The 13,711-nt window shown below is 32.6% G+C and overlaps 1 protein-coding gene across 1 annotated transcript; it reads right to left on the minus strand.

Moving 5' to 3' along the window:
- Positions 1 to 6: 6 nt before the first annotated feature.
- LOC138311883 (uncharacterized) lies at positions 7 to 11,158 on the minus strand. Its single transcript, XM_069253032.1, has 8 exons — positions 11,002 to 11,158; positions 10,576 to 10,609; positions 10,303 to 10,325; positions 8,064 to 8,099; positions 6,979 to 7,185; positions 6,662 to 6,694; positions 5,819 to 5,899; positions 7 to 4,542 (listed from the first exon to the last, which is right to left on the minus strand). The coding sequence occupies exons 3-8, from the start codon at positions 10,319 to 10,321 to the stop codon at positions 4,538 to 4,540; spliced, it is 381 nt and encodes a 126-aa protein (XP_069109133.1). The 5' UTR covers positions 10,322 to 10,325; positions 10,576 to 10,609; positions 11,002 to 11,158; the 3' UTR covers positions 7 to 4,537.
- Positions 11,159 to 13,711: the final 2,553 nt, after the last annotated feature.

A 13,711-nucleotide genomic window follows, 5' to 3' on the forward strand; every position in this document is an offset into this window, starting at 1 on the left:
CTGCAGGGATGAAAAGGGCTCAATGACGTTTTTTGATGAAGAAATCTTTCAAAATCGGGAGATTGCTGTCTTTTTTATTAATACGATCGGGGAAACGAGATAGGGAGTCTTAAAAAGGGATTTTCCCAACAGAAATGGGAAAGTTGGCAAGTATGGACATGTACATATTGTATAATGCACAGGATTTGGCGGATAATCAATGTGCATGATTAAAACCAATTCCATACAAATTGAAGATTACAAAATATGCATGCTTTAAGCTTTTGATTAGTGATATTAACACAAAATATGTAATTCAAATACAATATTCACAAAATGAAGCTGAACTCGATTTCTTTTCATATTTTCTTTCAGTCGGAGTCTTCTAAATGTTTTATTGCATACACGATACATTTGACCATTTTTTTCACTGATCATCGACACAATACATGTACACGCATATATGTATGTAATACAGCTGTGTGACATAACTGAAAGCTGTCTTGTCCTGTACTGTAAGACAACTTATACTTGTGGCGAGTTTTCTAAAATTGTAGGACAGAATTAGAAAATAATGCACAAAACAATTTCATCTTTAATTGTTTTTTAACGATCTGATCCGTTGGCTGATCTGATCCGATGGCTGATTTGATGATCGATGGTTTTCGGAAAAACGACTACAGTTTTGCATGCGTAAACCATAGTTATAAATACTTAATATAAATACTGATAATGCTCAAGTATGAGTGTGGAATTTTGAACATATATCAGCAATGGGAATTTCATTGTACAGTATAATGGAATGGAATGCAGTATCTCTCAAAATATCACATTTACAGAAATCCTTAACAGAATATGTTGCATAGTTAAGTCAAGAGGCCCAGAGGGCATGAATCATTCACACAGTTTGTTATGCCAAGTAATGTTTAGAACACAGGTAAGGCTCAAAAGTATTCTTTAATTTCCTCAACGATTTTAAAGATCTAACTATAATTGTCCTATTGGGCCAGATATACAAGCCCATCCTACCCTAATGGATAAGATCCATTTACACAAATTTTGTCCTCTTCCCCATTAGATGTTTCAGCCCAATTGTGGCTACCTTCAATGCAGGACTTATAATGTCTACGTAGTAGTGTTTTAAAGGATTTACAATTTACATCAGTTTAACCCTAATGTGCCTATACTCCTCTTGTCTAAAGAGAGCAAGAACGAAAATTACTAATAACTTAGTCATCATTCCCAAAGATTATTCTCCTCACTTTTGATTGCCATCATTCAGACCTCTAGATCTATTGACAATGAGCGATTTAAAGGATTTCAACTTTCCCAAAAATGTGTTGCTAGCCAAACTTGGTTACAATCCATCCAGAACTTTATGAATAAAGCGTTTCTTAAAGGACTTTACCTTTGCAGATGTATTTTCCAATAATTGGTCCAGCCTGATGGCGTAAAAGATAAGATTGATACAAGATATGTACCCCTGTGCTCAAAGATTGTTTCTGACTACCAAATTTGGTCAAAATCAATTCTCAACTTTATGATTGATATACAGTAGTATTATAAACAAGAGCTGTTTAAGAACAGCAAAGCTCACCTCTGGAATTTTGTTGATTTAATTAAGGTTCTCTGTAATTTACATGTATTACACGTAACTTAACTTTTCAGCCCATTGAGACTCTTGAAAGTCTCAAAATTCAGCATTTCCCTTTAAGTGATTGTCTAGGCACTATTACTAACGAATCCATTACTTAAACAAGCATAATACATTGATTGCATGGATGATGAATATCACACTTTTTGAACAATGTCCAATACAGTAGGGCAATCATCTTTAATTCCCCAAATAAGTGTATATTTCATTTCAAATTGATTTAGCATAATTACCTAATAAATAGTATATTTTAACATGCATATTGATAATTGTTTTGATGCATAACTTATAAATGTTAAAGCAAAACAGCAAGTACAATACATAGCATCTGGTGGATTATGTGCATAATCGGGGCCAATTCCGTACAAATGGAAGATTATGCAACATCTTGCAGTTGGAAAGAAAAAAGGTTGCACTTTTTTTAAAGCAGCTAAAAATTGGGGTCTGTGTGGTTTTTTATCATGTGAACCTAAATTATGTAGCTCCAATTGATCTAGAGTAGACAACATATCACATATTGAATGATTTAATAATGTCGAGGTCACACACAACATGTTGTTGCTAATATTCGCGGTTTTTTTTTAATTTTGCTGAACTCATGGATCCATCTAAATTCTTACCTCGCAAAATTTATCAAAATCATGGTTTTACATCTTGTAGCTTGTCGTCTAAATGACGCTTTCAAATGCTATTAAGAACATTTACGAAAATAAATTCCCACAAATAATTTCAAAACAGTAAATTGCAAAATTTTACACTCGCGAAATTTAACAACTACAGAATGCAGTACAATTAGTTCACATCAAATTGGCGATATGTAAAACATATTATATTTTTCAAAGACCAATCACCATTTTATGGTTCTGGAGTAATGACCTTAAAACGAAATTAAGGAATAAAGGGGAATGAATTACTACTAAATACATCCTACTCCCATTATTTGATCATATGAAGACACATAATAATCATAATAATAATGGTAACAAATTATTAGCTCAAGATTTCAATGTTTCCTTCTTAAATATAATAGTTTGGAATGAAATGAATTGTCTGCCAATAGAAACATGAGAATATACTGAGATCTGTCCTTTATCAATTTTCAGACTCTTTTTCATTGAAAAACAAAACAGCTGGTAATCAGTAGTACTATACACTTACTGATATCAATTGAATGTAAATAAACTCATGAATATGATATGAACTTGAATAAAAATCTATAAATAATGTAGAGAATGAGTACATTTAGAATTTTATGTTAATATTATTTGAATTATCATAAATTTACAGAAAAATAGCAATGCAAAACATATATAATAGATTTTTTTTAAATAATTTCAGTTCTATAAGTAGTACAATTTTTTGTATTAACTGAAAACATGTCTTTATATACAGCATACTATGTAGTAATGGTAGATATATAATTATCAAAAATAAATGTGCCCTTGAGCCAAAAATTATTTCCATCTTCATTTTTTTTAAATTTGTTTTAATTTTGCAGGCCATTCAACACAGTAATCCCAAAAATAAAATTTTGAATTGGCTTCGAACTGGAATGATCCCATCATATCATATAGCGAAAAAGGAACCCTATATGTTCAAATATATACTGGTCCAAAATTTGATCATTTTAAATATACTTTCCTTTACCCTCCTACTTCAGTCAATAACAAAAAATCATTTTGGAATTTGACACTTTCCTTGACTTATAGATATCATATTAAAAACCAAAACCTTTTAAGGATGTGCAAGATTTAGGAAATGTAGCAAAGCCACTTGTACTTGGAGAAAAAACCAACGACCTGAACACAGTACTTGGCAATTGCCCCACATAGGATTTGAACTCGAAACTGAGAGATGGGATCTGGTATTAGTATGTTTATCTAGTTCTTCTAATCACTCTGTACGTGGCCCACTCCAGGAAGGTAAGTAGGAATGTGTAAAATATCACATATATTCTTTACGAATTTCTTTATGAAAATATTCATATCATTTCAAAATACATATCAAAATATATACATTAAATATTTATAATAAGATTTAAATATATAAAACATTACATAAAATGTACAAATAAAGCATGCTTATCTAATGAGATACAAGTTACAAAACTTTTGAAACTAACAATTAACTTTTTTTTTTTGTCAAATTAAAAATTTTCAACTGAATATCTGAGTAAATATACTCTCTATCATTACTGATTCTTGGCAAATGTCATAACAATAATGCTTACTGCATTACAAAATTAATATACAATGTACTTTACATTATCGGTAGGTTAAGAATAAAACTGTAACAATCTTTCCAATATTTCAATATTCTAGAAATTTTGGCAACAGTGTGGTTAATGTGAAGAAATTGAGAGAGACAGACTATTAAATGGTGTTATATATGACAATGTGTCCTAGTAGCAAAATAAATTCTCTACAGAAAAGTGATACACATACCATTTGATGGTCAAAACAAAATCACACTTACTATTATATATAAAATCATAATCATAGAAATAAATCAAAAGTATCATGATGCAGCTTAACACCACGTAACAATGCATTTGATTGTTTAACAAGCATATAAGAAAATTTCTTTTGAGACCGGTCTCTCTCTCTTCACCCAACTCTCTTTTCTTAATACATGAACATTCTTCTTTAACAGAAGCAACATTTTAGCTACTGTTTGAAAAATATAAGAAATAATCTGATGGTCAATTAACACGTTAAAAGCATCCGATATGAAATGTACATTGTACACATGCAAACCTCTCATTCATTCTCTGGTGGTAGGGGTGGGGCATTCTTGGTGAAATCCACATCAGCGTAATCGGTCCTGTTCTCGATGCCATGGGTCACTCCGGAGGTACCCTTTTCTCCATCCTTGAACACCACATCTAGGTAGATCAGCCCCTCTTTATTCTAATGTAGAACGAAAACATAAAATGGTGTTAGGAGCATCTGACATTATGTATGCATGATTATGATCATAAATAAATGTAAAAGCTCATGTTTGGTCATAAAATTTCCTTTTATCCTACGTTATGGGTCTCGTTAATTAAAGGGACAAATAGTTGATTAAAAATGACAATTTTTGTCCACACTTTTAGAATTTACTCTTTGCCTCATATTTAACACTTCTTTTTTTAATTTACAGAAGATATAATTTTTTTAAATTTTTAAGATTACTATAGTTTCAATCTACATCATCGTGGTCTTAATGTCCTTACATACAAATGTATCTAAGCATTGCATTGGAATAGGAATCAGTTTTCTATATCGCAGGAGCAATATCCAAGGAGAAATTTAAACGTTTTCAAAATACTATTCATTGCGTAATCTAGCTGTCTAATATCTAGTGCTTCACTAGTGATAATATAACCAGGAATTATTTTTTTTGATGTCACATCAGGATTTAGAGAACGGTGGTAAAAAATCAGCCCCATAAAACACACTTTTGTTTTGCTGCACATTTTGACATTGAAATTCTTTGAAATATTGGTTATGGTACTTCATATGAGATTTTATGAAACTCATTTCAGAAATATAAAGTTTTAATTTTCGCACCTTCGACTAAAAACATTTCTATGGCTCAATTCATATTTTTTTAATGAAATGATTACTCGTTTAGATCATATGTTATATATTTATTTATATTCAAAGACACATTCAAAAACAAGTTCCCCGAGCATGGATACATGCTATATAATTATGTACATCTGATATACTGTATATGGATCAATAACATCAAACTTGTCATTTAAATATTTTTTTTTTCTATCTGTTCCCACCCACTGAGCCCCAATCATGCAAAATTTAAGTTTAGACAAATTTAAGAAACTTGGTAGCCTTCATTCTACTAGCTACATATGACCTAATATCAGGTTTGTGGACCAAATCTTTGTTAATAAGAAGAAGGTAATTTGTTCATATGAATGGACTTTGCATTCCTTTCAAATAAGCAAGAATGTGAAAGTGTCCTAGGTAATTGAGAATGCAAATAATTGATGATAATTCAATGTATGACAAACATGTAGTATGAAAGATGGCATACACAATCAGTAAAAAGACAATTTATTGAATTTGGAGCATATTGATTTGAATTTATCAATTCACACAATAATTTGCTAATCTTGCACATGAAATTTTTGTTACGGTTATTTAATAAACAAAATTAATAATTGAATGCTTATTTTACTTTTTGTCGTCCTGTTGCAGCAGTACTTTTTTTCTTCTTCCTTGCTATTGGCATAAACATTTGTTTCATTTGTATCCTGACCTACAATTCAGAACATGGAATTAATTTCTACTAGCAACTTAAAAGTATTAAATATCTTATAAACCTTCACTGCAGATGAATTCAAACCCAATTTTGATAAGCGGTCTTACATTAAGAAATGTATCTATTAGTAATCCTTAGTCTATAGACCAAACTAGCTCTGTAATTACCACTTTCATAGTTAATTAAAGGCCCCACTACCTTTCCGGAGCAAAACATAAATGTTTCTTAAAAACATTAATAACATCAGAAAAGATATACCGATGACCTAAGATGAGTTTACAACACCAAACATATGTGAGATTTCCTGCATAATTTATGATAACAGTGGAGAGTCATTTTGCGGTTTTGCTGTCTGGTGCAGTGATAGTCAACTACTGCACAGTATTTAGAATGAAGACGGGAAACATATATACGACCCGCATTTTATGAAAATAAACATTTTATTTATTCTAATCAAATCGTTCAGAAGGTGATGATAAATGTAGTATTAACGGTAAGCTAATAACTTTTGCAACTCTACAATATTATCAATCTGGTTTTACATTCCCATTTTAAAAACTAAAAATCGTTTCGGAAAGGTAGTGAACCTTTAATTGAATTACAGAGTCCATTAAACAAATTGGATGCATAAAAAAATCAAAAAGATTTTTTATAAATCATTTCACAGGTTACATTTTTATAGCTTTTGTTTTTCATATGCTACAATGTTCATGATTGTAGATGTATTATGTACATGTATTGGTTAAAAGTTATAAATACCTTTTTTCTTCCCTTTTCCTTTCTTTTTATTTTCTGTTAAAAAAAGATATCCAGAAAGTAAGACTACATACTGTAAATTGAACCATCTTGTCTCAAAATTTGAATTTTTGCTAGCCAGACACATAAAATGAGCACTCATTTATTACAATTTAAGATCTTATATTTTCACCATGATCTTCTTTATCAAATGTCAGTACAAACTGATTTACCTCACAATTTATCCAGTAATGAGTATTATTAGTATCCAGTTTGAATACATTTTATAGATTTTGATACTTGTCTTGTTATGAATTATTGGAACATTATTTTTTTTTTACTTTTTCCATTTTTGGCCTTTGGCTTGACAACTTCTGCATACAGATCATTTGGAGATTCAGATTTTCCATTCTTCGACTTGTCCACAACAGCATATACAGCACTAGGTGACACAGGTTTCTTTGTTGAAGATTTGTCAACGACTGCATATTCCGATGAACTCCCTGGCAGGGGACCCGAAGACTCATAAAGAACATTAGGCTTGAGTCCTGTTTTCAAGGATCAAAAGAAACGTTCCATGATAGTTCAGTGTTTAAGTTATGGCAGCACTGAGGTGACACAAGAAATATATTTTTAATGTAGGCGAACAATATTTTTTTCATTTACGTGCTCACATATTATTTTGATTAATTTTCTCCCTATATCAAAAATTATTTTTCACCCAAAATTAAAAACTAATATTTCTTGTGTCACTGCAGTGCCACCGTTTAAAGTTGATTGTTTTGCATAAAATATATAAATTTCATTTCTAACTGACAATAATTTTACATCAAATAGCACAAGACTTCTTTTTATCTTACACAGAATCAATTCATAATTAAATCTCAACACTGGTCAGAATATAGGTTTGTGAATATTGTTGTCATCTATACATGTGTACGACTGACAATCTTAATCTGTGCACTGTATTTGGTGAATGCATTCAGGTTTACATATTAATTAAATGGCCAGTTGTATGTCTACTAGACATAAGGTCAAACTAGTAATTAGTCTTTTCATTTTTATATTATTACATACTGTATCTGACCCAATAAATCATTTTTAAAAATTCAAAAAAATAATAATAATAAGAGGGCAAATATAGAACCAAATTTGGATTAGTCATTCATAAAATTATTGCACAAAGTCAGCAATAAATTAATGAATTTGCAAAAGAAATCAAATAAAGAAACTATAAATTGGTTTCTATATTTTCAATCTCCATTTAATTCAATGTCAGATATATAGTGAAAATGAGGCATCGAAAAGGGTGAGGGGTGCTTATACGGATGAGGCATTTATTTGGTTGAGTACAGTAATTAGAATTTTTACTTCCCCAAAAACAATAAGATAACTTAAAATGAAAGGTGCTACCTAATTTACTTACCAGATGATTCATACAGGACATTTGGTTTCATGCCATCTACAATTTGATATAAAATTTAATCATCAGATTTATTTAAGATCCCAGTGGTCTTAGAATGAAAGATTTAGTCAAATTCATCAAATTATCTTTGGTTATAATAGTATAGCATAGAAGAGTAGACAAAACATACTATCAGACAAGCTTTTAAGAGGCCCAAGGTGCCTTGAAGGACACCTGATTGCTGTTACAGGGTAATGATTTACCTTCAGTTGTTATAATGTCAGTCAGGACCACCATGGACATTTAATATTGTTATGTAAGGTACTATCCAATCATTCATGTGAACCTAGGTTCCAATGTTTAACTAAAAAACCAAAAGTATATATCTATATCAGGAGTACACATTTGACCTAAACAATGTTTTTCTACATAAACTATAATCATAGCTCAATTAATCCCCTCCCATGGGGCAGCACTGAACCCTGGGGGTCATATAATTGACAATTTTGTAAAGGATCATAAGACCTTTTATATGTGAAGAGTATTTTTTTTATACCGTTGCTGGAATTTTAGAAGACAATTTTTAAATTTAAAACTGTTACATATTAATGTAAAAACCTATTTGGATCTTTTTGGTCCTGCCCCTCAGACCCCTGGGTTTCAGTCAGGGAAATACTGTCAAGGGTTCAACTGCCGTTTCATACTAATAATTCTGACATTTGACTCATTCTCTATACAATGATCGAATAATTCTCAAGACTGTGTTTTCCTATATGAACTATAATAAACTTGAACACCTCCCCGGGGAAAACGCAAGATCCCAGGGTCATTAGTTCACATTTTTGGTAAAGGACCCTCCCCAGGGGGAAACGCAAGATCCCAGGGACATATAATTCACTATTTTGTAAAGGACTCTTTTAAGCCTTTTCGATCTATGAAGAGTAGTCAATTCTACCATTTCTGGAATTTCATATTAGAAGATTTTCAAAGTTTTAGCCTATTTGACACTTTTTGGCCATGCACCTACAGGTGTATATAATTCACTACTTTGGTTGACCTTTGGCCATAAAATGTTTCTAAAAAATTTCAACAAATTGATTTATTAGTTTTGAAGAAGAAGTCAAAAATGTATATTGTTTATCGTTGCATGACAGAAGACAGACAAAAGGCAATTATTAGAATAGGTCACTTGAATTGAGACCTTAAAAATTTCTCAGGTGACCTAAAAAGCCTGGATCAGAATAGGCCACTTTTATCTCAAAGATTTTATCTCAGAATGAAGATCATAATAATCTTGTAAAGCTGAAAGCAGCCAGCTAGTAGTATATACACAAGGGCCCAATGAGCCCAAATCGCTCATCTACTATCTAGTAATCATGGTGCATACCTTAAAAGACAATCAAGATCGAGAGTCAATAAAAATTTCTATGAATGACCCAGGTAATATCAGGAATCTAGACCTCTTGGTTCTTGATAGAAAGTTGTTTAAAGATTTTAGTTCTCTATTTAACACCCGGTGGCCTTAAATGAAGGTCAAAGTCATTCATTTGAACAATTTAAAACTTGATAGACCTTCATCTCATTATGCAACAACCCAATATCAGGTCTCTAGGCCTTTTGGTTATTAAAAAAAATCATTTGAAGATTTTAGCCTATTTGACCCATGTGACCTTGTATGAAGGTCAAGGTCATTCATTCAAAGAAACTTGGTACCCCTTCATCCCCACATGCCACAGGCCCAATATCAGGTCTCTAGGCCTATTGATTATTCCATAAAGGAGATATTTTTCAAATATTTTTGCCTATTTGACCCCTGTGACCTTGAATAGAGGTCAAGGTCATTCATTTGAAGAAACTTCACCCAGCGTGCCAAAGGCCACATTTTAGGACTCTAGGTCTCCAACTTTTTGAGAAGAAGTTATTTATTTAGAAAAGTTGATACTAGATGGATGGACAACAGACGCCACACCACGGCATAAGCTCATTTGCTCTTCGGGCAGGTGGGCTAATAATATGGGATGCATAAATAATACACTTTACATCACAGTTGCTTCTAATTGTTAGTAATGTCTTATAAAAATGGTCTTTGGAAAGGATTTGTATAGGCTTTGCCTGTTATCTAATCCAATTGTTAATACATTGTACTTTATCATATTTATGATCTATATTATAATTATGTTTATATCTATTTTATTACCAATAAAATACTTTTAAATGAAAATTGAACTGGTCTTAATCTAACGAATTGCATGGTTTGTACCTTCACTGTCATCATCCATAGACCTGAAAAATAAAAAATTAATGGAATTAAGAAAGCAACTCAAATGTTTTCATGAATTTTTCCCTTATTCTTAACACTCAAAGCAATATGGAGTTCATTGTAAACAACATTTCATCAGAAGAATTCAAAATCCAGAAATCAAATTGGCTTATTAAAGAAATTAAATAAATATGTGTAGATGTAGATATAATTGGAACATGCATTTATATATTGTCATTGATAATAAAATCATGAAATAGCCCACTTGATTACCTGTTGTCAATCCCTACTCTATCGCTACTGTCACCTAAAAAAAAAACAAATGACAAACAAAGATAAGTTGTGAACCTGACACCTGATTTAATTAAGTAATGACTCCAAAGTGAACTAAATGCCATATACTGTGGCGTCTGCCTTGTGTCTGTAAACAATCTTCTTCATAACTGTTTGTTAATATTAAACCAAATTTTACCAGCTGAGGTAGAAAAAAACTGAATGCACATCTACAAATGGTCCCCATTATTACTGTGAAATTTCATTGAACTTTACATTGTAGTTTAGGAAGACATGTCCAGACAATTGTTTTCAACAAAAACTTGTGTATATATATAGTGACCTGGTTACCATGGCAACCAAATGTTTGGCAAACAAAAATCTGCACCTGCATGCAGATCTACACATAAGTGGTTAAAGCCTTACCTTTTTTTCCAGATTTGCGTTTTTTTATTACAACAACAGCAGCTATTGCGACCAGTATAACTACAGCTCCACCAATCCCTCCAACCACTGGGCCTATTATTGAACTATTGTCTGCAGTAGTGGCGGCTGAAATATTTTCAACAGGAAATGAAGTCAGTGTATTTTTACTTCAATTTTAAGTTAAAAACCATGATGACATATGGCTATGTAGATTTTTTCCAATAATTCTTGCATTAAGCTGTTTTTAAATGATATCAGATGTCTATTAATATTCAAGTGTCCATTAGGATTAATGGTTTCTTAATAAATAAATAGATTGAAGCGATTGTGTAATTTGAAAGGAAGGGTATTGTGAAACAGGACGCTTGCTGATTACAAACCAAAATATTTTGAATGAAGATACCTTAGAGTCAGCTGCATATTATGTGCTACATTGAAATTTTTTTTTTTTAGTTTTATAGTAATTACTGAGGTCAAATTAACAGCTAGGGTGAAAAATTGGGATTTCCAATTTTTGCCAATATATATATTTTTCTGGTTTTTGAAAAATGTTTTTTTTATGTCTTGATTAAAAAAAAATATGTTGCATAGGCAACAGTGACCAAGTGTTAGTTGTTCAGGCCGCCTGGTATATTTTTACCAAAATCTTTTTAAATTAATAACAAGAGGCCCATGGGCCTTAACGGTCATCTGACTCATTGCACAAAACAACAAAGTCCACAGTAGATAAAGTATTGTTTAACGATTAATATAAACAATACAAGGAACTCCTTAGTTGAATATGTAAGTTTCTGAAATAGGTAAATGTCATTCGTTGAACAAACTTGGTAGCCCCTTCATCCATTATATGGTTGTAACCCATTTACGGATTCTAAAGCCAAATTTCAGCAAAGCTTCCAATTTTGGACATCCGCCATACTATCCCCATGGGTCTTAGCTCGGTCCTTTATATAAATATGATTGTCCTCACCTAAAGTTCCCTTCAGAATCAATTAAAACCCCTATAGACCAATTTTCCTTGAGATTGGAGACCGAAATCTGAAAACAGGAAGTGGGGCCAGCTAAATTTAAGAAAAATTTGCCCTTTTGGGGCCCCACACCTCAGCCCCTAGGGGTCGGACCAGACTCATATATATAAAATACGATTGTCCTTCCCCAATGATGTTTCACACCAAATATGGATGAAATCCATCCAAGGATAAAGGACTAGTACGATTTTAAAGCTTAAATTAAGAAAATTTCCCCTTTTTAGGCCCCGTCCCTCTGCCCCTAGGGGTCGGACCAGGCTCATTTATATAAAATATGATTGTCCTTCCCCAATGATGTTTCACACCAAATATGGATGAAATCCATCCAAGGATGAAGGAGGAGTAGGATCTAGCTTAAATTAAGAAAATTTGACCTTTTGGAGCCCCGCCCCTCTGCCCATAGTGGTCGGATCTATTTCATTTATATAAAATATGATTGTCCTTCCCCACTGATATTTCACACCAAATATGGATGAAATCCATTCAAGGATGAAGGAGGAGTAGGATTTTAAAGCTTAAATTAAGAAAATTTCCCCTTTTGGAGCCCCGCCCCCTCTGCCCCTAGGGGTCGGACCAGGCTCATTTATATAAAATATGATTGTCCTTCCCAACGATGTTTTACACCAAATATAGATGAAATCCATTCAAGGATGAAGGAGGAGTAGGATTTTAAAGCTTAAATTAAGAAAATTTCCCCTTTTGGAGCCCCGCCCCTCTGCCCCTAGGGGTCGGACCAGGCTCATTTATATAAAATATGATTGTCCTTCCCCAACGATGTTTTACACCAAATATAGATGAAATCCATTCAAGGATGAAGGAGGAGTAGGATTTTAAAGCTTAAATAAAGAAAATTTGCCCTTTTTTGGGCCCCATCCCTCAGACCCCTAGGGGTCGGACCAGACTCATTTATATAAAATATGATTCTCCTTCCCCAACGATGTTTTACACCAAATATAGATGAAAATCCATTCAAGGATGAAGGAGGAGTAGGATTTTAAAGCTTAAATTAAGAAAATTTGCCCCTTTTTTGGGCCCCATCCCTCAGCCCCTAGGGGTCGGACAAGGCTCATTTATATAAAATATGATTGTCCATCCCAATGATGTTTCACACCAAATATGGATGTAATCCGCTGAAGGGTTAAGGAGGAGTAGGCTTTTGTATAAATAGTCTTACGCACGACGCAACGGCGGACGGCGCACGGCGCACGGCGCACGGCGCACGGCGCACGGCGCACGACGACGGACGAAACACAATGACAATAGGTCATCCTGACCTTCGGTCAGATGACCTAAAACTTGCTTATCACGGAGTGGTAGTAAAATTGCCAAAAGTGATTCCCATCATTTGCAAGATTACTCATTAGAAAAGATACAACTTATTTTACATGTGGAATGGAAAATATATAGATTATTTGCACACAATATAATGTTTACTATACAAAATACATTAAACAAGTCAAAAATTATTCATACAATCATTCATATCATTTATATATCCTTTCTAACTTGTCACACAACAGATTTTTCAGAAAAAGACACATCACTGTTATGGTAATGAAGTCTATAGCGATTGTTAGATATTGTTAAAAAAATGTAGGAGATCAAACAAAATTAGTATGAATTAACCTGCTGTTTGTGCAGTTAACATTCTTCCAGCAAAAGATGCGTTATCGCGAATTCAA

Source organism: Argopecten irradians, unplaced genomic scaffold, assembly GCF_041381155.1.
Source record: "Argopecten irradians isolate NY unplaced genomic scaffold, Ai_NY scaffold_0145, whole genome shotgun sequence".
Lineage (NCBI taxonomy): Eukaryota > Metazoa > Mollusca > Bivalvia > Pectinida > Pectinidae > Argopecten > Argopecten irradians.

Bases quoted from the DNA above. Each gene is read 5' to 3' on its own strand.
- LOC138311883 (XM_069253032.1), bottom strand. The intron at 7,186-8,063 runs GTAAGTAAATTA...CCTTGAAAACAG, and splicing joins TGTCCTGTATGAATCATCTG to GACTCAAGCCTAATGTTCTT. The intron at 6,695-6,978 runs GTAAAAAAAAAA...TTTTTTTAACAG, and splicing joins AAAGGCCAAAAATGGAAAAA to AAAATAAAAAGAAAGGAAAA.